The sequence below is a fragment of the Podarcis liolepis genome (assembly GCF_965112155.1).
Source record: "Podarcis liolepis genome assembly, chromosome: 5".
Lineage (NCBI taxonomy): Eukaryota > Metazoa > Chordata > Lepidosauria > Squamata > Lacertidae > Podarcis > Podarcis liolepis.
Genome location: NC_139556.1, coordinates 82,232,892 through 82,255,155, shown reverse-complemented (window position 1 = coordinate 82,255,155; position 22,264 = coordinate 82,232,892). Strand labels below are relative to the sequence as shown.

Genomic DNA, 22,264 nt, shown 5'->3' with positions numbered 1-22,264 from the left:
CCTGGCACATCTGGTGCACATACCTGTATGCTCCACCACATCACAAATGGTGCAGTTTGGATTCCCACCACAACTATACATAATGTGGACAACAGTAAATTTTGAATAATAAAAATGACTCAGTTGAGGAATGGAGGAATGTGGTTGTACAAGAAGGTGGCTTGGAACTTCATCTTGGAACTTCAAAACTTACCATCAGAAATCATCCCTCTGACTCCCACAATTTCAGAACATTGTTTAGTCCCCTGTAACTTGCTGAATTGACATTCTGTATGATTTAGAGACTTGCCCGTTAGAATTCAGGGTCCAGGAATATCTTGACGTATGGGAGCCCATGTCAGCAGTGCCGTTTTTGCCGTTTCCCCATAAAAATAGCTCAAAACCGATATGTTGTGGCGTTTTTGCTAAATTTCCTACTTTGTTAATGGGCTGCATCTCAACTAAAAATCAACTTGAGGCAACCCTTTTAAGGTTTGGCTAGGCTATAATCAGTGCTTTTTTCTGGGAGGACGCAGAGATACGCATACCCCTAAACATTTTGTGGACTTAAGTTTGGTCTCATTGAGGGGCAATATTTCAATATGAGTAGGAAAATGAGAGTACCCCTAAACATATTTTAGGGGGGGGGGAAGCACTGGCTATAGTCTGGTGTATACATTTTCTTTTGTAATGTGATTTCATTTATTTGTTTGGTTTGGCCCTAATGCAAAGAGACCCAGTCCTGGTCTTGTTGTGTGTTATCTTATAATCTTATATCTGATGGCATGCATCAATGTGTGGTGTTTTTTCTTTCTTTCAAGATTATATGTTTCCAGTATGATTTCCTACTTATATGAAATCAACAGAGCTTATTTTTAAAATTAAAACATTCAATTGATAGACCATAATGGTTAATTATTTACAAGCAAGTTTCAGTTTAAAATGAAATTGTAAGTGTCAGCATTACCATTATTAAAATTAAAATGCATTCTTTGAGAAGTAGTTAACATACCTCATTTAGTTTAAGTGTCATGAATACTAAAACGTTTTTCTCCCTATCAGTACATAATTACATCTAGGTAAAATAGTTTCTCTATTTCAGCCCTAGGACAGTAAATGCAACACTGCAACTCTCTATAAAAGAACAAATCGAGTTGCAAGTGTTTAATAATTTTCCTTGCTCTTTTCTACACCTTTTCTAATTTTGTGGTATCCTTTCTGAGATTATCAATTATTTTAATTATTTGCCTTAGCCATAAGCAACTGCAAATCCACCATAAAACAAATATGCGGGTGTTTTATTTCTAATATTCCAAAACCACATTAGCTAATACTCCTAGCATAACTAATTTATGAGTCCTATCCAACCAGGTTATAAAGAAAAACTTTCTCAATATCACTATCTCAGCAGCATTTGGAGTGAATTTAAAATTGCATTCATGTACACAGATTGTTCCCCTTTTCTTGCTAGCTAGTCAGGCAAAGGATGCAGCAGACCAAGTAATTATCATAATTTGCTTGCTAGCAAGCATTCTCATTCCTGAACAGGGGAACAAAAGAGACACTGTGCAAAAATGGGGCCAAGAGGCTGTTTCTATATTTAGCATAAATGGGCACCGTCCAGCCAAGTTAAGCATTTTTAAGTCCTGTTGATGTCAAGTGGATTGTTGAGCATATGCTTATATATCTGACTGGCTCATGCTTTAAACTTCAGTCTAAGGGCCAAACTCAACATGACGTTAATTGTGTGGATGCAGCTAACACACACACACACACACACACACACACACATTTGCTTCTTCTTTGGTGATCACTCGTAGCCAAGTAAGATTTTCTTCCATGGACACGTTTTAACAGTGAGTCTGTAAGTGACTATGGAGACCAATTCTGGATCCACATGTCCTTCCACAGTGGGGACATAGGTTTCTGGGTGGGAGTGGATCACGGCGAGGGTTTGCCAAGCGTGTCTTCCTCTTAGCGCGTTTCTCCCTTTTGTCCCGAGTTCGAGAGTCTTCAAAGCCCATGACACCTTTGGTAGCGGCTGTTCTCCAACTGGAGTGCTCGCAGGCCAGTGTTTCCCAGTTGTCTGTGTTTATACTACACTTTTTAAAGGTTTGCCTTGAGAGAGTCTTTGAGCCTCCTTTGTTGACCACCAGCATTACACTTACCATTTATAAGTTCGGAATAGAGTAGTTGCTTTGGAAGACGATAATCAGGCATCCACACAACATGACCAGTCCAGCGAAGCTGATGTTGAAGAATCATTGCTTCACTCTTTCATGCAAAGGTGAAGCACCCTTGGCACTGCAATGGGTGGGGAGGAAAAGGTTTATAATCCCTCCCACTTCACCTTGCAGAGAATGAAAATGGCCTCCTTCACCAACAATGCTGCTATTTGAATTCAGAGGGAAAGTTCTTCCTGCTGGCGCGTCTTTCATATCCAAAACAAAAACATCCTTGAAACAAAGGAAATCTCTCATACCTGCACACCTTGATTGTATCCACCTGCTGTTGGTATTGTTTTTGATGGCTACAGGCTACTTACGACATTGATTATTTTATTGCATTTATACCCCACTTTTTCCTCCAAGGAGCTTAAGGTGGCACACATGCTTTCCCCCTGCCCTCTTCCTTTAATCTCCACACCAACCCTGTGAGATGGACTAGGCTGAGGGACAATGACTGGCCCAAGCATCATGGACAAGCAGGGATTGAAGCCTGATCTCCCAGGTCCTAGTCTGACAGTAACCACACTGGCAAGGAATCACCTAGTAGGAAACCACCTGGTAGGAATCAGAGAGCGAAACGGACAGGACCGATGTTAATGAGCAGACATGGCAGGGGAAATCAGGAGACTCAAATGAGGGCTCAGCTCCAGGATTTGTACGCCAGGGGGAGCTTTGGAGAAGGCACACCCAGGGAACCCCTTCTGATCTCATGTGTGAATTTTCGCATAGTGCCTTTGAGTTTCTTGGGATTCTTGGGCAAAACGAGAACAGGGCCACTGGTTGTTGTTGTTGTTGTTTAGTCGTTTTGTCATGTCCGACTCTTCGTGACTCCATGGACCAGAGCACGCCAGGCACTCCTGTCTTCCACTGCCTCCCGCAGTTTGGTCAAACTCATGCTGGTAGCTTCGAGAACACTATCCAACCATCTCGTCCTCTGTTGTCCCCTTCTCCTTGTGCCCTCCATCTTTCCCAACATCAGGGTCTTTTCCAGGGAGTCTTCTCTTCTCATGAGGTGGCCAAAGTATTGGAGCCTCAGCTTCAGGATCTGTCTTTCCAGTGAGCACTCAGGGCTGATTTCCTTAAGAATGGATAGGTTTGATCTTCTTGCAGTCCATGGGACTCTCAAGAGTCTCCTCCAGCACCATAATTCAAAAGCATCAATTCTTCGGCGATCAGCCTTCTTTATGGTCCAGCTCTCACTTCTGTACATCACTATTGGGAAAACCATAGCTTTAACTATACAGATCTTTCTTGGCAAGGTGATGTCTCTGCTTTTTAAGATGCCGTCTAGGTTTGTCATTGCTTTTCTCCCAAGAAGCAGGCGTCTTTTAATTTTGTGGCCACTGGATCTTTTGCCAAATGGAAAAAAAATGATGCTGCGTTATAATACGTCGACTATTGTCCGCACTTGGAGATGCCAGTGACTGAACCTGGGACCTGCTTGCAAGAGAAATGCTGTACTGCTTAAGCTATTGCCCTTCCCATAAATGCATCTGACAGTTGCTCAAACTGGCTGCCCTCAGAAGCCAGTCCTATTAGGGCTATATAGGTCATGCCAACACAGTCTGTCATATCCAAGGATCCAGCGTTTGCATAAATCCACATAACACTTTAAGTTTTAAATTGGGGGTTTGGTGCAATGCCAGCTACTGTTTTTGAAAGGCTCTCCACTCTCCTTCTTTAGCCTCTTGTATTCCTTAAAAAAAAAAGAGAGAAAAAGTTCAGTCTCCTAACTTTTCTTTCCCTGATAAGAGGCCCTACGACTTATATTAACTTCTAAAAAATGCTCTTTGCTACGTTGAGCAGTTTATTCATTAACTGAATAGAGAAGCACTCATCTCCTCTTTCAGGAAGAAAAACAAAACAAAGAACCCCAACCCTGTACTATTAGAACTGTAATGATTCAAAGGCGCAAATCTACTCCTGTTGCCTTTTTCACTCTGGCCACTTAAGTTTTGTAACCAATTAATCTGGTTTTGGAGTGGCGGAGTTTGGGGAGAGAAACAGAGGGAAGATATTTGTTTGCTTGATTCCACATGACAACTCCAGGGTAACTGAATAGACTGTACGGTTGGTTTGACAAGGCAGAACATTCAGCCAGCAGCTTCACATACCAGAGGCAGGGGGTTGGCAGGGGGACTCTGACAGTTGTAATGGATTTTATCAGAATTTCTCCAAAGGCTTGACTGTTTTCTCTTCAATTATTAATGCTTTGCAGAGGGGTTGTTTGCCCCTCTTTCTGTGAGGTAATGAATGACTATTAACTTAAACCAATATGCATTCCTATTAGTTTTTTTCACTGATGAATAATGAATTGTGTGCGGGGTTGGGGGGGGGCAGAGCCTCAGATTTCTGCATGTCAAAACACCAAAGTTGATTTCTGAGGGAGCATAAAACGCAACCTTAGAAGTTGTGGCGGTTTGGGAAACGACATGGCTATTGCTACAGATGTTTGTGTGTGAACTGGCATTAACGTTGCTCTTTAATATGTGGGCTGGCTATGGCGTGAATTGGGTTCAGATGCTACTGGAAGAGGAAGCAGGCTCTGTTTAGACCGCAATGTTTCACTGTGTACATATAGATGGATTCTTTTCACCTTTCTTAATTTCACTTCAGTTCTCCAGGACAACGCATTTTCTCTCCCGCCGCCTTTGTTTACAAAATGCTGTATTGTGGCAGCCTTAATTTGGGGGCAAGTTCAGTTTAGGAGAACAAAAATATCATTGTTTCATTGCAGAGTTTCTTTAATAGATGTCTAGTTGCCAGTCACTGAGGCAGACCCCAAGAGCATTGAGGAAACGCTATGTAGTATCCACTCACAATGGATTCTGAGGGTCCCAGTCGACTGATTGTGATATTTTGAATTGAACTTTTTCTGAGTTTAGGCTTCTCTGGGATGCTTCATTCTGTCTGCCTCCAGTTTAAACCAAAATCAAGTTTAGCTATAAGTTTGTAACGTGTCTAGAACTGTTTTGGCTCACCTAAGTACTAATACACTAAATATTATGAAAATAAATAATAACTAACAACAACATGTTATGCATGCTTACTCAGAGGTAAGTTTCATTGTGTTCAAAGGGGCTTACTCCCAGATTGTATGTGGAATTGTATTTTGGTTTCTCATTGTTCCCATTTTAAGTTCATTTCTCCATATTTTGATATCAGTTTCCAATTTTAAAAAAATTCTTGTGAAAAGTAAGCAGAATTATAGTGCAAATTTTCCCTAAGATATGCATTTTTTATGCAATTTTGCACAATGTAATGTTTTTTGCATATGGATTTTCCCCCAAATATAATGCATTTTTGTATATTATTTTTCACTAATATATTATTTTTATGCACGCTTTACGCAAGTATATGTCTCTTGGTACATATTACTTGGCTGGAGAACTGCACTGCAAAATTTGGAGAAGTGTGAATTTCAAAGGATAGCTGTATTTCGGTTTACAAATTTGTTTAGCAATGTATGAATTAGGTTGGTTCACCTTTAAATGTGAACTGAATTGAATTTCTCCCCACCCACACTTCCAGGTCAGTGAATACAAGACTTCATGCTAACAGCGCAATCCAGCATGAATTCAGCCCCATAAATTCAGTGGGGCTTACTCCCAGGTAAGTGTTTCTAGGGTTATATCCTTATTTACTTACGTTTTGTCAACTCTGCACCTCTTAACCTTCAACTCTTTATAGAAACATTAATTTGTGATTGAATATTCAATGCAGAAGTATTGCAAAGTACTGTAGAAGATTATAAAATAACATTGTGATATTCCTTCATCTTCTGCAAATGTATTGTTACTGCTCAGTTGTCACTAAACAGCTCAGAAGGATACATGAGCGGCTCAAATACTGTAACAAAAGTTAGCTACATTTGTTTCAGCATTTCAGGCGATAGTCCTCAAAGAACTGTTGTCCTGTAATAACCTGATTATGGGCATTTATGTTGGTCAACTAAATTCGGAAGGACATATTGCCTGTACCTGATCCCAGGTGTTGGTCATGTTTCTAATCTAATGGTTAAAAGGGGGCAGTGTTTGCTTCTGATTCTGGCTGAAGAATCACCTCACAAATAAAAATATATAATATATTCATAGCCTTTAAAATGTAGGTTTACAGTGGTACCTCGGGTTACATACTCTTCAGGTTACACACTCCACTAAGCCAGAAATAGCGCTTCAGGTTAAGAACTTTGCTTCAGGATAAGAACAGAAATTGTGCTGTGGTGGCGCAGCAGCAGCAGGAGGCCCCATTAGTTAAAGTGGTGCTTCAGGTTAAGAACAGTTTCAGGTTAAGAACGGACCTCCGGAACGAATTAAGTACCGGTACTTAACCTGAGGTACCACTGTATTTTAATTTAACAAAGTGGAGTGGATTTTATGACCTCCTTTTGTCAAGGAAGGAAGACTACATCCTCATGCTAAATATTATATAGACTAAAGACAATCCTAAAGCTATATCCCCCAGGTTAGGGTCTAGCAGATCTCCAGCTGAGCATATCTACTTCTTAGCTTGGCTCAGCTGGGACACAGCTGGCTGAACCAAGCCTGGTGGTTCTTAAGCTGATATAAGTGCTGAAAAGCAGGCATTCTGAGGGTGTTGTGGAGTGGGACAGGAGGAAGTTTTAGGCTGGATCCTAAGTTTCTCCAGCATTGTCACATGATGTGGCATAAATTAATCCAGTAAAAAGGGGGCTGTAACAAACTATTTTGGGTGGCGCTGTGGGATAAACCACAGAGCCTAGGACTTGCTGATCAGAAGGTCAGCAGTTTGAATCCCCATGACGGGGTGAGCTCCCATTGCTTGGTCCCAGCTCCTGCCAACCTAGCAGTTCAAAAGCACGTCAAAGTGCAAGTAGATAAATAGGTACCTCTCCGGCGGGAAGGTAAACGGCGTTTCCGTGCGCTGCTCTGGTTCGCCAGAAGCGGCATAGTCATGCTGGCCACATGAACCGGAAGCTGTACGCCACCTTCCTCGGACAATAAAGCGAGATGAGCGCCGCAGCCCCAGAATCGGTCACGACTGGACCTAATGGTCAGGGTCCCTTTACTTTAACAAACTATTTTACAGCTTCTGCTGGGATTTAGGCCAGCTCCAGCCAATAGTAGCCCTGCCCCTGAACAGAGTTTGGATCTAGCATACTTTATGCCATCTTAATTTAAACCATCATAATTTATGCTGGCTTCCATATTTAGGATTGCTCCCTAAGCATCTACATCTGATTGATTTGTTTTTTCTTTCTATAATTGATTAGTGTTCAAAAACTGGAATGTAGAACTGGAGGCTTTCAGTGGACTAGGTCAGTCCTTCTATTCCTCTGAAGTCAAACTATTTACCTATGAGGCATCACCAGAAACTGACGCTGGGTAATTTGGATACAGGTAGGCCTACCAACCAGGAAATATGTTAGTGGCCCAACCAGTGAAACTGTATTTTATCATGTCACCCATAGTGGTGTCTGGAGAGGAGGTAAAGTCTATCTTTTTCTACACTGTGCCTCACACCTGTTGGGTTCCAGCTGTTCTGCCCATCCCTGATGCTGAACACCAGTATTTTGAAAAACCCTTTTAAAAAAAATCTTATTTATTGTATTTAAATATTTTTACATCAGTTTTCTGCCCAGATTGACCTTCAGGGCATCTTTTAATCATCAAAAAGTTTAAAACATCATTAAATACAAACATAAGGTTAAAAAAATACAGTCACTAATTTTTTTAATCCCCTAAAATTAAAGCTATCAAAAGATTTCACAGAAGAGGAATAAAACCCCAGACTAGCAGAGATCTGGTGAAGCAAAGGTGTGTGTATGTGGTTTTGTTTTGTTTTTGTTTTTAAATTCATTTTAAAAAAAAACATGAAGAAAGGTCCATCTGGCTGCCTGGGAGTTGTGGGCACAACAAACGACAAGATCCTGTCTTGCACTCCAGCAGCCTGATGAGCCTCTGAACATAACAGGATGTGAAGCAAGGCATTCTGAATAACTGCAGTGTTTGGACAGGTTCATATGAGAGAAGGCAGCCTTTCAAGTTGGCCACACCAGAAGGATGCTAAAATGTACGCTGAGATTTAAAGAAACTCTTGCATATTGTCGATTTCCAACTTTTCGTTTCCTACCAGCGCTGCAGCAGAGGCAGCCCCTAAATGGGTCTAGAATGTAATATAATAAGTCAGACTTCTGGTCTATCTAGCCCAGCCTTTCTTAACCTTGGGTCCCCAGATTTGTTGGACTACAACTCCCATCACCCCTAGCTAGCAGGAGCAGTGGTCACGGATGATGGGATTTGTAGTCCAACAACTTCTGGGTACCCAAGGTTGAGAAAGGCTGATCTAGCTCAGCTTGTCTGCAATGACTGGCAGCAGCTCTCCAGGGTTCCAGATGGGACATTCCCGGTTGTTCTACCTGGAGATGCCAGGGACTAAACCTGGAATCTCAGGCTTGCAAAACACATACTCTACCACTGTGGATCTTTGGGTTTTGCCCATCTACAGGAACATAAGCTCTAACGACAATGAAAGACATGTACCGTATTTTTTGCACCATAACACTCACTTTTTTCCTCCTAAAAAGTAAGGGGAAATGTCTGTGCGTGTTTTGGAGGGAATGCCTACGGGTGGCATGCCTACGGATTTTCCTCCTCTGAAAACTACGTGCGTGTTATGGTCGGGTACGTGTTATAGAGCGAAAAATACGGTATATACCCCCAAATTAGACTCTACTATAAGAAAACCATCTTTATAATAACTTTCCCTCTGTAATAAATCTCCCCCTTTCAATATGGTAAGGAATCTTTTAAGTTAGTAATGTGAAATTTGTAGCTGAAAATGACAGTGTGTGTACAGTGGTACCTCGGGTTAAGTACTTAATTCGTTCCGGAGGTCTGTTCTTAACCTGAAACTGTTCTTAACCTGAGGTACCACTTTAGCTAATGGGGCCTCCTGCTGCCGCCGGGCCGCCGGAGCCCGATTTCTGTTTTTATCCTGAAGCAAAGTTCTTAACCTGAAGCAATATTTCTGGGTTAGCGGAGTGTGTAACCTGAAGCGTATGTAACCTGAAGTGTATGTAACCCGAGGTACCACTGTATAGTGAACCATATAGATGAAAACTAACTCTTGGGAACAGCTTCATTAACTATAAGCAGTATAAAGAGCTGAATTTACAAGTGCAAAGTATAAAACATATGCAGAACAACTTGGACTGAATCACTTCGCTGAATACTTTGGTTGCAGCTGGCATCTTTATTTGCTTACGTGAGTTTACATGCTGTCTATGGCCTGGTTAGTCAAAATGAAGGGCAGGAACCCGTCGTGACAGAAGGAAACTGAGAGACATGTAAGAAACAATGGCTGTTTTGTAGGAAGTGTCTCAATGTATGTGTCTGATCCCATGGGAACTGCAGTAGACCATACATGCTTTGTGGAAGTAAGATGCTCTCTTTCAAGATATTGTTAATCCTTTCCTTTCACTGGAAACATATTTGTGAATGTTGTTGAAAAGTTGCCTGGGAGATTCTATGAATTCTACAACAATAAAAATAAAACAACTTATGTTGCTCTGGAAGGATGCAAAGGATGGCAAACATGTTATGGCCAAAGAGGAAAATTTATTATTATTACTATTATATAGTTATTTATTTATACCTTGCCTTTTCCCCTGATAGGACTTTAATATTATCCAGAATGAGAAAATGAACACTTGGTACTCAAAAGTTACAATTTGCCACGTGTCTGATGAAGGATTGAAACCAGTCTAGTTTTAGCATAAACCTTGCTAGCCAGAATGCCTGCATCATTTCATTAAAATCAATGCAAACATGACATTTATGTTGAACAAAGTCAGGTCTGGGTTGTGTTTCATATTTAAGGTTCGGTTAGAGAATTTGTGATTAATAAATTGTGTAGAATGTAGATTCACACATCTGTTTTCAGCATCAGAACAAACAGGCCATCAGGTGAGACATTGTTGTGTTGGGTTCATCCCACTGTCTAGAAGCTACTTTCCCCACAGTCAAGTTAGGTAGCCCCACCATCCTTGGGCAAAACATTCCCTGCAAACATATTGCTGCTATGTTACTTTTAAAGGCACGGACATAAACTATCAGAATGTAAAAGCTAGTTTTAAATGTGTGTTGTTGAAACCTCCACACAGTTTGCCTCATCTCATATACCAGCTGTGATCTAAGCTGGAAGGAGAGAGCCTGGGCTGCAATTAGCCCATGCTCTGGTAACCTCCTGTTTAGACTAATGTAATGTGTGGTGGATGGGGCTGCCTTTAAAGATGGTCTGGAACAGTTAGCTCAGACTAATACTGCAAGGTTATTAAGTGGTACCGGTCCCTTTGACCATTTATGTCTGTCCTTGTCAGCTGCCCTGGCTCCCCATCCATTTGTGGGCCCAATTTAAAGTACTGGTTTTAATCTTTAAAGCCCTAAACAACTTGGGATCAGTTTATCAAGAATACCCTCTTCTCCCATATGTAAGTACAGTACCTGAACAGTAAGGTCTTTTTTGGAGAAGGTTGAGAAGCAAGACATAAAATGAAAGGTTGAAGGAAGTGAATGTTTGCTAGTTAACGTGAAGAAAATTAAGGAGAGCAGGGAGGGCAAGTGATAAATTTCAAATATGTAGAAGTTGCCTTCAAAACATGTAACAATTATTCTCTTGTTCAGTTAGCATGAGGAAGAAGGTTTTATTTTTCTGGAAGAAAATATTAGGAGGAAAAAACAAAGCTTGAGGGAAAAACCTTTGACTGAAACATGTTACACCTAAAAGGGCAAGTCTCATTTATAACTTCCTTAAATAACTGCTTGAGCCAAATGCATTTTTCTTAGAATTGTTCCTGTTTCCTTAAAGCAAAGGGGCAAAAAATGTAAGCCGGCAAGTTTGCTTTGTGCTATAAATCACTTAATCTAGTTCTATTCAGGCTCTAGTGATAAGAGGTAAATGACACAAGGCTTATATAGGCCCCAGAGGCAGGCAGCACACCTTATATTGTGTCATATATACCTAATAAACACATTGCAAAATACATCTGGGATGAATCCCCCCCCCAAAAAAAACCCTCCTTCAGGGAAGAACTAGAGTTTAGCAGTAGAGCACATGCAAAGGTCCCAGATTTATTCCTGGACATCTCTAGTTGAAAAGATGAAGAAAGGCCACTGCCCAAGACCCCAAAAAACCATTGTCAGTCAAAGCAGACAGCACCAGGCTGGATGGATCAATGGTTGACTAAGACAGCTTTCCATGTTTTTAAAGAAACACGATCTTGTGGTAAGGGCTGCGCCGCACTGTAATGTGAAAATCAAAAGCTGTGGATTCCACTCACCAGCCTCCTATTGGGCTGGGAAATCTGTGACCCTCCAGATGTTGTTGGATTATAATTCCCATCATCCCTGAACATTGGCCATGCTGGCTGGGGTTAGTGGGAGTGGATCTACATCTGGAGAGCAGCTATCTGGAGAGTTCCCTATCCTTGGACAAAATGATGGTGGGCCAAGATGAGAAACACTGATTTTGACAGCAGTTGCTGACGCTTCATTTCACTTCCATCTTGTGTTTATTCCTGGAATGTATAAAGAAACGAGAGGCTGAAACGAATTCAGGAATTGTAATACTGGGGCCGTATTACACATTAGGATTTTTTCAAAAAAGTGTGCCCCCCGCCGTTGATACTGCCGCCTGAGGTGGTTGCCGCACCTTGTGCCCTCCATCTTTCCCAACATCAGGGTCTTTTCCAGGGAGTCTTCTCTTCTCATGAGGTGGCATGGGTAGGCCAGCCTTGTTATATTGGCTTCAGAAGAGCTCTGTTGCTATGGCTACTCCAGTCCTGAGAACTGAGGGCACTGATAATTCTCTTGTTAAAATCTGCACAGAACTACAGTTCCCAAGATTCCCTGGTTTCGAGGAAATGACAAACCAATTGAACTCTCTCTGTGTGTAGAGGCTTCCTGAGTTGCAGTGCTATGACATGTTCATGTTGAAGTGCACAAATATGTTGGGGTTGTGGGTATTACATATCATAAACTGACCCAAGAGGGCTGCAGGCAGCTCCTTCAGGCCTTTTTTGTATTCATGAGCTGTTTTATTCTTTGGAGAAATAATGGCTTCTCCATAGAAGTTTCATTCATTTGCTCTCTTTCAAAGAACAAAAAATATTGCAAGCCCACTGGGGTTTCTTCCCAGGAGAGGATAGTTTTCCATCAACAGAGAGCTCTCTTTTATCCACTGGAAACAACAGGCACTCAAGTCGAACAGGCTTTTTCGGCTTTTGTCCCAATAATAGAGGCTTTCATTCACAGTTAAGGCTGCTCTGCTTTTAGGTCCTTTCTGGTCACCTGACGAAGCCCTTGGTAACTTTTTAAGGCTGCTTTAGGCTGCATTCCTCAAATTCTTTATTCGTGGCCCTGTAATTAACAGCTTCAGGTTCACTGCGTTAACAGTAGATTCCATAACTTTCCACTTGTTGTGCCCTTGGATGCTGGACTGTTGCAACAAACAGGCAAAGCTGCACATCAACCCTGATTCCTAAAATACGCAACTTTGCCGCTGCAAAAAAAAAAGAGAGAGAGAGAAACCAAAAAACCCTACCTGTGGATGCTGTTCTGGAGTCATGTTCAGGTAAAGCATTGTATATGCTTCCTTTCTAAAAGGGTTCCTTTCTAAAGTAAAATCAGAAATGCTGAAAAAGCACCTCTATTTTGAACCTGTTTTCTCATGCCACAGTACTTTTGTTAATTTCAAGTGTTTTGTCATTTAGGCTACTGAATCAGACAGAGAACCTGACTTGGCAGTGCAGTTTTGATTTACCCCCTGCCTCTTGTTTTATTGCTAGGCTGTGTTTGTTAATTACCAAGATGCATACTCATTTATGGATAACTCTGTAATATTAGTTTTTAAAAGGGCAAGAGGAAAAGATGACAGGTGTCCATTTTATGGCAGGAAAAATAATACACAAACTGGATGTTTTTATAGAGGCATTTCCTGCCACTATACTTTATTGTGTTCTACACAATTTTCTTTTTAACTTCTATTGACATGAATGGTATTAAATCAGTGTCATTGGGACTAATGGAAGGAGGTGGTTCAGTACAAACTATTTTACTCTTCCAGCTTTGCAGTTAAAGGTCAGACTGACATTTTAGGTGAGATACAATTTGAATGTTTTTCTCAGGAAGAGTCAGGAAAAGACTGTGTGCTTTTTGAGCTTAGAGCCGCTGTGACTACATTTTGTACCAGGACTGAAAGGTACTGGCAGTGAAATGTGTGCTGGAGGTGACCTCTTCCTACTGCATGCCTAGCAGAATTATATAAATGGGAAGGTGGCTTCCATTCCATAATGTGGCCTATCATTCACACACACACACACACACACACTGATATATACTGATATATATATATATATATATATATACACACACACACACACACACACACACCGTATTTTTCGCTCTATAACACGCACCAGACCATAACACGCACGTAGTTTTTAGAGGAGAAAAACAAGAAAAAAAATATTCTAAATGAAATAGTGGATATATGATTTTTGTGGTTCATGCTGTGGCCACAGACATGTGATCTGACAGTTTGGAGTAGCCCAATGCAAAAATCCTGAGGAGCCATGTGGATCCGTGCTTTGTAACCACGGAGGAGGGAAGGAAAGGGAACCATGGATCCTCTGCTCATGACTGCAGCAGATCCCCCCTGCCACCCGCTGGCATTCGCTCCATAACACGCACAGATATTTCCCCTTACTTTCTAGGAGGAAAAAAGTGAGTGTTATGGTGCAAAAAATACGGTGTGTGTGTGTGTGTGTGTGTGTATATATATATATATATATATATATATATATATATATATATCAGTATATACACAAGACTGGATTGCAATGGACAGGGAAGTGAGTGTGCAAAGCAAGGTAGCATTTTAAAAATTTAGCTTATACTTCCATGTGCAGTGTTGCCAAGAACTGAAAAGGGGCTGCTTTTCTTTAGCAGGGTAAAGAGAAGGGTCATAGGGAAGTAAGAAGTTGGATTGCATTTAGGATATTCACATAGCCCTCTTATCAGTGATAAGAGTATCACTCAGAGAGAATAACAATCACAAGGGTGAATAGGCAAACTTGCTTTTTTGCTCTGGGTGTCAATTAGCCCATGAGATTAGTGACATGAGATTTTTTTTTATTTTATTAAATCCATCAGTTCATTAGCGGGCACATGCCAGATTAAAAAATTAGAGAGTGGCATTGCTTGTGCCTTGGAGTGGTTATCTCTCTACTCTACTAAGGCAGCCAGCCGCAGACTTTTGCAAATTGTAAGCGGGATTGTAAGCCTGACTTTATACCACAGGCACTGTTGGGTGCGTGTGTGTCCAGTGTACAATGTGCTAACATTGACAACATGAGTTCTGAGATGTGCTGAATTCATGTTTATATTTATCATTACAATATATTGCACCCATCTTCCAAGGAGCTCAAGGTGGCACCTGTAGGTCTCCTTGTTAATTATCTTCAGAACAGCCCTGGGAGGTAAATTGGTCTGAGATACTGTGAGTGGCCCAGGAGCATCCAGTGAGTTTCATGGCTCAGTGGGGCTTTGAACCCTGCTCTCCCACATCCTAATCCAACAATCAAACCACTACGCTACACTGGCTCTTCTTCATACATCACAGCTGAGAGCTCAGGAGCGGCCCTGAACTCAATCTGGAAGTTTGTGGGGCGGCTGTCAGATCGCTTTTGTGCTGTGCTCATATGGTAAAGGTGTTTGTGTGAACCGATGCTCCCATCAGGCTACTGTACTTTAGGCTACTGTATACTCCCATGGCAGTCGTGTGCAAACCTTGCCATGATGTATAAACCAGCTATTTGTTTAGAGCAAAACTCTGCTGAAAAGAGGTACATTTGCCTCTAATTCTAATTATACACTGAAGAGATCGAGTTGCAGGAAGCCTGATGGCACACCATCTGTTATTATTTCAGGTACGAAGCCAGGAAAAGCAAAAACCAATAGGTTCTTTTATATATATATATTATATAGGTGGGTTTTTTGCTGAATGCAAAATATTGAGGCTTCTTCTTTTCTAAGTCCTGTTGTATTTTTTAAAAATATCCTCATGATGACAGATTGCTAGCAGTTGAAAAGTTGACTGAACCCAGATCCTGCAGGTTTATGTGGCTACCCTTGACATTTGTTTTCTTTTAAAAATGTGCTATACATATTGCACAGACCTGGCTAAGTGAGTTTTTACAGGAGGTTGTTGTTTGCACCATGGCCTGTGTAGCTGCTATAATTGCACAGCCATCAGTGACGTACGTGTGTGTGTGTGTGTGAGAGAGAGAGAGAGAGACCCTTCAACTTGGCTGTTGCTGTTGCTGGCAAGTAAGGTGCCCTTGCCCTAATGACAGGGCATGATCAGGCTGCAAAAGACAAGGATTAGATTGGGGATGCAAGATCCAGACTCTGCAGGAGGGGTCCATTGTGGGCTCCTGCTGTGTGCATCTGTAGAGAAAGTCTGGATAAATAGGTCCAACAACATATTCTATCATGGCAGAGGGGTAACATGGGGGTGCTGGCAGGGGCACATTCCTCCTGACACCCTGCCATGTCGTGAGCTGTTGTGCTTCTCACGGCACGCTGCAGCCTGAGGGGCAGTTGAGAAGGATGCACAGGGCAGGGCACACAGCAGTGCTGTGTTTGCAGAGTGCAATGAGCTGTTGCGTCCTTCTCACCTGCTCCCCAGCTGGTGGAGGAGGACGCAACAGGCTTGAGCTGGCGGCTTGAGGAGGATGCAACAGGAATGTGCCCTGCCAGCCCTGCTCCGTTTTTGCGAGTCTCGCAAAGCGATGTTGGGCTTGCAGGGTGCCGTGAGTGCACCTCTCAAAGCAGAGCAGCATTATCTGAGTCGGGCGGCCGTGCTCTCCGCTGTGTGGCCAGATGCAGCTTGGCCCTGCTTAGTTCCTACAGGCGCATGCCTGCCTCTTGTGCCAGCGGGGAATGCTCCACCACTGTACTATGGCACAAACTAGAGGGAGGACAAATAAATGCCAACGGAGGAGAGTGCTTTCACCAATGAAAGTGCTCCATTCTGCTCCATTCTATCAAAATACATGGGGACGTTAGCTCAAAAGCCTTGCAGTTAGATGCTAACACATGGTTCCAGCCCAAAATAATGGGAATTCCAAATTTTATTTTCCATTGAAATGTATGAAGAGATAATACGACCTCATAAGGAATGAAACGCCTGGCCTTTCTGACTTGTATTGGCCTTCCTTAGTCTTCTGCCAGGGTTCCATTTAACTTGAGATGCTGGATAGTGAACCTGCAACCTCAGTGCAAAACATCTGCTGGGCCATTAAGCAATCGCCCCTTCCTCTGGTGCTTGTGCATGTGGGTTCCATTGTACAACAGAACTCATGCATGAACCCATTGAATAGGGGGGTATCAATTCAAAGCTTAAGGAGTCTATATAGTTGATTTGTCCCCCACCTTTCTAACAGATATGCGTTGCACAAAGTGGCTCCCATCAGTTAAAACTGCAAAATAAAAATATTACAACAATGCAAAAATCACAACATTGCAGTCACAAATTAAGAATATGCAGATAGCAGCGAATTTGACAAGGGCAGGGAAAGCAGATGAAATGCACTTTCTCACGAAAACCAACTCAGCCTGACGAACTAAAGGTCTACTTGTGATCACTTTGCATAGCATAGAATATGGTTCCCCCTCCGCTCCCCCAAGTATAACTTTTCATTTTAAGTATCGTAAGTTTCCAGCCCTTCTTACTGGAGGCAGGGTGGGAGGGATCTTAATAACGCACAGAAAATATTTGCTGCAAATGTTTCTGAGAAGCACATGTGGTTTTGCCTTTTAGGGTCAAAGGAGTATTCCTGTTGTCTTACCATTCACTAGTATATTTCCTCACCATTGGCATCTTCTTTGTTCTTTAATGCTCCATATATTTTCTGTAATGCTTCCATCATCAGCATATAATTCCTGTTGAAATCAAGAAAGTTTGGGGCAGATCTTGCTATTCCGTTATTTATCTTCGGCAAAACACATCTAATTTCATAACCTGGTTAGATGGGTGGGGAATATTTATTTATTTTATATCCTGCCTTTCTCCCAGTGCAGGACCCAAAGCAGCTCATTACATGAATAAAAAACAGATTCTGCTTTAAGAAAAGAAAAAAGACCAATAAATTGTTTTGTTTATTTAAACGTATTTAATTGTTTTTAATAAGTTACGATATGTAGTTGAGTGCATTTCACTTCTGCATTGAAATGCTTAAAAATTTAATATAGTACTGTGTTAAATATTAAATACTGTAAAAAGGTAAAGGGACCCCCCAACCATTAGGTCCAGTCGCAGACGACTCTGGGGTTGCGGTGCTCATCTCGCTTTACTGGCCGAGGGAGCCGGCATACAGCTTCCGGGTCATGTGGCCAGCATGTCTAAGCCGCTTCTGGCGAACCAGAGAAGCTCACAGAAACACACACTTCCCGCTGGAGCGGTACCTATTTATCTACTTGCACTTTGATGTGCTTTCGAACTGCTAGGTTGGCAGGAGCTGGGACTGAGCAACGGGAGCTCACCCTGGAATTCTAACTGCCGACCTTCTGATTGGCAAGCCCTAGGCTCTGTGGTTTAACCCACAGTGCCACCCGTGTCCCTATTAAATACTGTATAACTGTAATAAAAATTAATATAGTACTCGTGTCTTTGTGGTTATGTCCATGATTATTTATTTTTTTAAAATTTTTTTATAGAGCCAAGCATTCTTGTTAATCTATTTCTTCTTCTCAGATTATAGCAGAAGTCCAAAAATATGTGAAAAAGAATCCTATGTGTGGGAGAGGGGCATGTTCTTGATGATGGATTATTGACTGAAGCACGTTCTGGCCGAACAATCAACTATGCACCATCTCTTTGGACTCGTTTTGGGACAAAAGGATCTTTCCCGTGCAGGGGACCTCTTCTCCTTAGACGATTCTGAAATAGAAGGATGTCTGTCAGAAGCTCTCGAGCAAATCAAAACTATTAGTTCATCTCCAGTAAGTAATGCATTTATTGCCCCTTCTTTGATTGTGAGATGGAATGTATAATAATGGATCGGAAAACGTGAGCATCTCAAAAGAGCTGAAGAATGTGAGGGTACAATCACACACACACAGTGGATGCAGAATTTCACCCTCAGTTTACCATAGGTAAAATGGGACCGAGCTTTACACGATTATTGTGAGAATAAATTTCCAGTCATCCACTGCCTGAAATGGGAGAAAAGGGGGGGGGGGGGACGAGCAAGATAGTTTTTATAGTAGTGTGAGGGTTTCAAAATGGGCCAGCCTCAATTATGTACACCTGAAAAGAAGTCCATTTTTAGCATGGTGGGGAAGGGGAAAATAGGTATCCCCCCCTCATTTTGCACGTGCTCCTTTACATTGCACCAACTCTTAGTTCTTAACATTTGAAAACCATTTCATAAAAAGATTTTGCTTAAAAAACCAAAAGTCTAAAAGTTAATTCCCACTAGAGGGCACCAGTGATACATATTTTTCGTTGCACACACGCTTCCATATGATTTCCAAATTCAGATAATTCAGTTAAGATGTCACGTGAATGAAGCCTTAGAAAATTACAGATATCATTATTCTCCAACATTCCCCCAAAGAAAAATTATGGAGATGGGCAGAAAGGAATGAATAAAATGAGTAGGATAGAGAACCTTTTCCTTTCAAAGGATGGAATAAGAATTTGAGCCTTTTCCGCTTGGGGGGTGGGAAGAAAGAAAGATTGGGAAGGAACGTGAGAGGGGCTGATAATAAGTTCACATCAACACCAGCACATGAGGTCATTCCTTCAAACTGATTGGCAGTAGGATCAGAGGAAAGTAGTACCATCCACAGTGTGTCACCAATTTATAGGGCTCGTCTACACTTCTGCATGTCCAGTACTGAGAAAGCAAGGGTCCGAGCAGTTTCCCATTTGTCTCATGCTTTCTAGGTTTGGGTCAGACTGGTTTTGCTTTTGCCACGCCGCTTTCCCTCAGAAAACACGCTCTTTAGAGCTAGATGGGAGCAAATGTCAATCCAGAGAAAACCTTCTCATAGAGCAGTGACATAAATAAAATTGAAAGTTCTGTCTAAAGCTATAGATTGGTATGGTGTATGGGAGAGATTTAACCTCCTTGGTTCATTCTGATGACACTTGAGTACCGTACCTAAGCCTCACAAACTGTTTTGCCTCAATCAGGACTACCAAACAAATGACAACGACCAGGCAGTTGTGGAGATCTGTATCACTCGAATCACAACGGCCATCAGGGAAACAGAATCCATAGAGAAACATGGGAAAGCCCTTGTTGCACTCTGGGAATCTTGCTTAGAGCACAATCTGAAACCTTCGGGGAAAGATGAAGATACACCACACGCAAAGATTGCTTCTGATATTATGAGCTGCATTTTGCAGGTGAGAGTGTTATACCAAAGCACATTGTCCTTGGCAATGCTTTTTTTCCACAAACAACCAGCTTTTGGTTGACTGGAGAACTGCCCTAGACTTGATTTGGAACCTCCCCATAGTCACAGGCTTTCTCAGGTACCGTATTGGTCTGAAAATAAGCCGCACACGAATATAAGCTGCACCTTTAAAATTGGAGGGAGGAAAAGGGAAAAAAGACAATACCCGCCTTCCCCTTTCTTTGCAAAGGCTTGGGAGCAGCAGTCTTCCCCGTTCGTTTTGACAGCTGGGGGAGGCTTGGGAGTTGTGGGCGGGTGCTGCACTTTTTTTCTGACCCCCCCGCCCTCCTGGGCAGCTGTTTCAGCAGCAATATCATAAGGTTGCGATTGCAAATATAAGCCACACTTTAACTTTTCCGGATCAGAATTTGGCGGGAAAGTGTGGCTTATATTCGGGCCAATGCGGTAACTCTTCCTCTCTCACACAGCCCAGCTCACCTTTTGGGTTATCTCCAGGCATTCAGGGATGTGGGTGGCGCTGTGGTCTAAACCACAGAGCCTATGACTTGCCGATCGGAAGGTCGGTGATTCGAATCCCCGCGATGGGGTGAGCTCCTGTTGTTAGTCCCAGCTCCTGCCCACCTAGCAGGTCAAAAGCACATCAAAGTGCAAGTAGATAAATAGGTACCACTCTGGCGGGAAGGTAAACAGTGTTTCCGTGTGCTGCTCTGGTTCACCAGAAGCAGCTTAGTCATGCTGGCCACATGACCTGGAAGCTGTCTGCAGACAAACACCGGCTCCCTCAGCCTATAGAGCAAGATGAGCTCGCAACCCCAGAGTCGTCCACGACTGGACCTAATGGTCAGGGGTACCTTTACCTTTACCTTTTACCAGGAATTCAGTGGTGAATGTGTCTTATCACATAGCCTTATCAGTGCATATATATCCTGTATTTTGCTGTGAATTGTTTGGTGCATTGTTTTTAAAACCAGCTTCACACCAGTTGAAGTCCTTAAGCCATTCCTAAGTCATCTCCAGCCAAAATGCGAACAACTTCACAAAGGGTAAACACATCCCTTTGTTTCAATGCCTCCCTGTGTGTACCCAAATTGAAGTGTATCAGACACTAATTGCTATGTTGATGTGAGCAGCTGGGGGGGGGGCAGCGCTGTGAAACACACCTGAAAAAACCAACAAGTTTCCTGTTCTCTAACTTGGTCATGTGAATACACCCTTGTTTTCAGTCTTAATTCTTAATCCTGCCATTCCTGACTGCAAACTTTCAACAGCACTAAAATGTTTCTTGCTATCTCACCCTGGCTCCCATTCAGGACTAACCCCAAAGATTTGTCTTGCTTTAAAAATCATACTAATCTGTTTTGACTCTTGGTTGTTTTCATCCAAAAGGTAGAGAACATGATATTGGAGAGGGAGAAAAAGGGCTCCTAGACCTGGTTTCCCATCAGTGCGGTGGCAAATTAAAACTCTCTGTATGCCCAGTTCTCTCTGTTTCAGCTTCAGAATTCTAGGACGAGGTCCAAATAAACATTTTATGCAATGGAAGTTGAAAAAATTATCCTGGATCCAAGACAGGTGTTGATTTCCAGAAATATAACTCTTTAATAAACAGAACAAGCCCCCATTGTCTCCACTTCGCTTGTTATTGTAACGCTGTCAAAACAAAGGGCCTTGTTGCCTGGAGTATATTAATTGCCTTAAAATCAGTTGTACTTGTAATCAAGACGCAAACAAGGGGCATGTGATCAAAAGCCTCCCACTGAATTTGATGCTCCTTAGGCTGCAATCTCCTAAGTAAGTTATTCCCATTACAGTATTTTTATACAAAGAAGTACACCTGAGAGAGACAAAGAGAGAAATGCTATCAGTTTCCGTTCCTGCCAGAAAGTCCAGAGATGGTACAAGTTGCCTGAGAAATCCAAGCTATTGGGAAAGGGATTGCAAAGTGCAATTGCCTTTTTGTGTTGGTGCAAAACCAAAACAAATCGTAGCTCATTGTAGAGCACATATGTGGCCTGCAGAAGTTCCCAGGTGTAATCGTAGCACAGTGATTACACAAGGTGTAATTGTAGCACCTTGGGCCTAGAGACCAAATGCAGCCCATCAAGTCCTCTCTTGTCTGTGTTATGTACTGAAGTTCTCACCCTGGGCCAGCAGGGGGATACTGTAGATAGTTCAGGTCCACATATGCAAATAAGGGATCGAGAGTGACGTTCAGTGATTGGATAGTTACAGAAAATGGTTACTGTTGCGTTCTAGTGGAGCTCTATATAAGCAGGCTGGCTGAACCCTTCAGTTCAGTTCAGTTCTGTTCTGGCCTGTGAATAAACAAGAGCTGTTTGAAGAATCACTGTGTCGTCTGATATGTTCACCCACTACTTCACAGTTTGGCCCTCAGGATTCTTCCCAGGCCACATTCCTCACTTCTTCCCATCACCCTTGAGTGTTTTTGCCTGGCTGCAACATGCTCAATAATGCCACTTCTTTGCTTGGATGGAGGGCAGAGAGGGGTGAGTGAGTGTGTACAGGAACTAGGCTTAGTAACATTCACTTTTGTGGCTTCACTTTTGCACCTGGCCCCTTGCACCCCTG

The 22,264-nt window shown here is 42.2% G+C and overlaps 1 protein-coding gene across 11 annotated transcripts in view; it reads left to right on the top strand.

Annotated features, from left to right (window-relative positions):
- The window catches only part of VEPH1 (ventricular zone expressed PH domain containing 1), a 162,199-nt gene that overhangs the window by 13,778 nt on the left and 126,157 nt on the right, over nt 1-22,264 (top strand). For 5 of the 11 annotated variants that reach the window (XR_014526374.1, XM_083504052.1, XM_083504045.1 and 2 more), the window contains 3 exons: nt 5,739-5,819; nt 18,003-18,250; nt 19,449-19,664. Coding sequence is in view for 9 of the 11 variants with exons in the window: in XM_083504052.1 (XP_083360178.1) it covers nt 18,113-18,250; nt 19,449-19,664 (354 nt within the window). In the remaining 2 variants the exon portion in view is untranslated. Of the gene's footprint in view, nt 1-4,115; nt 4,454-4,640; nt 4,662-5,289; nt 5,303-5,738; nt 5,820-7,458; nt 7,586-18,002; nt 18,251-19,448; nt 19,665-22,264 lie in introns of those variants that run through there. The other 6 variants (XR_014526375.1, XM_083504049.1, XM_083504048.1 and 3 more) reach the window with 5 other exon arrangements.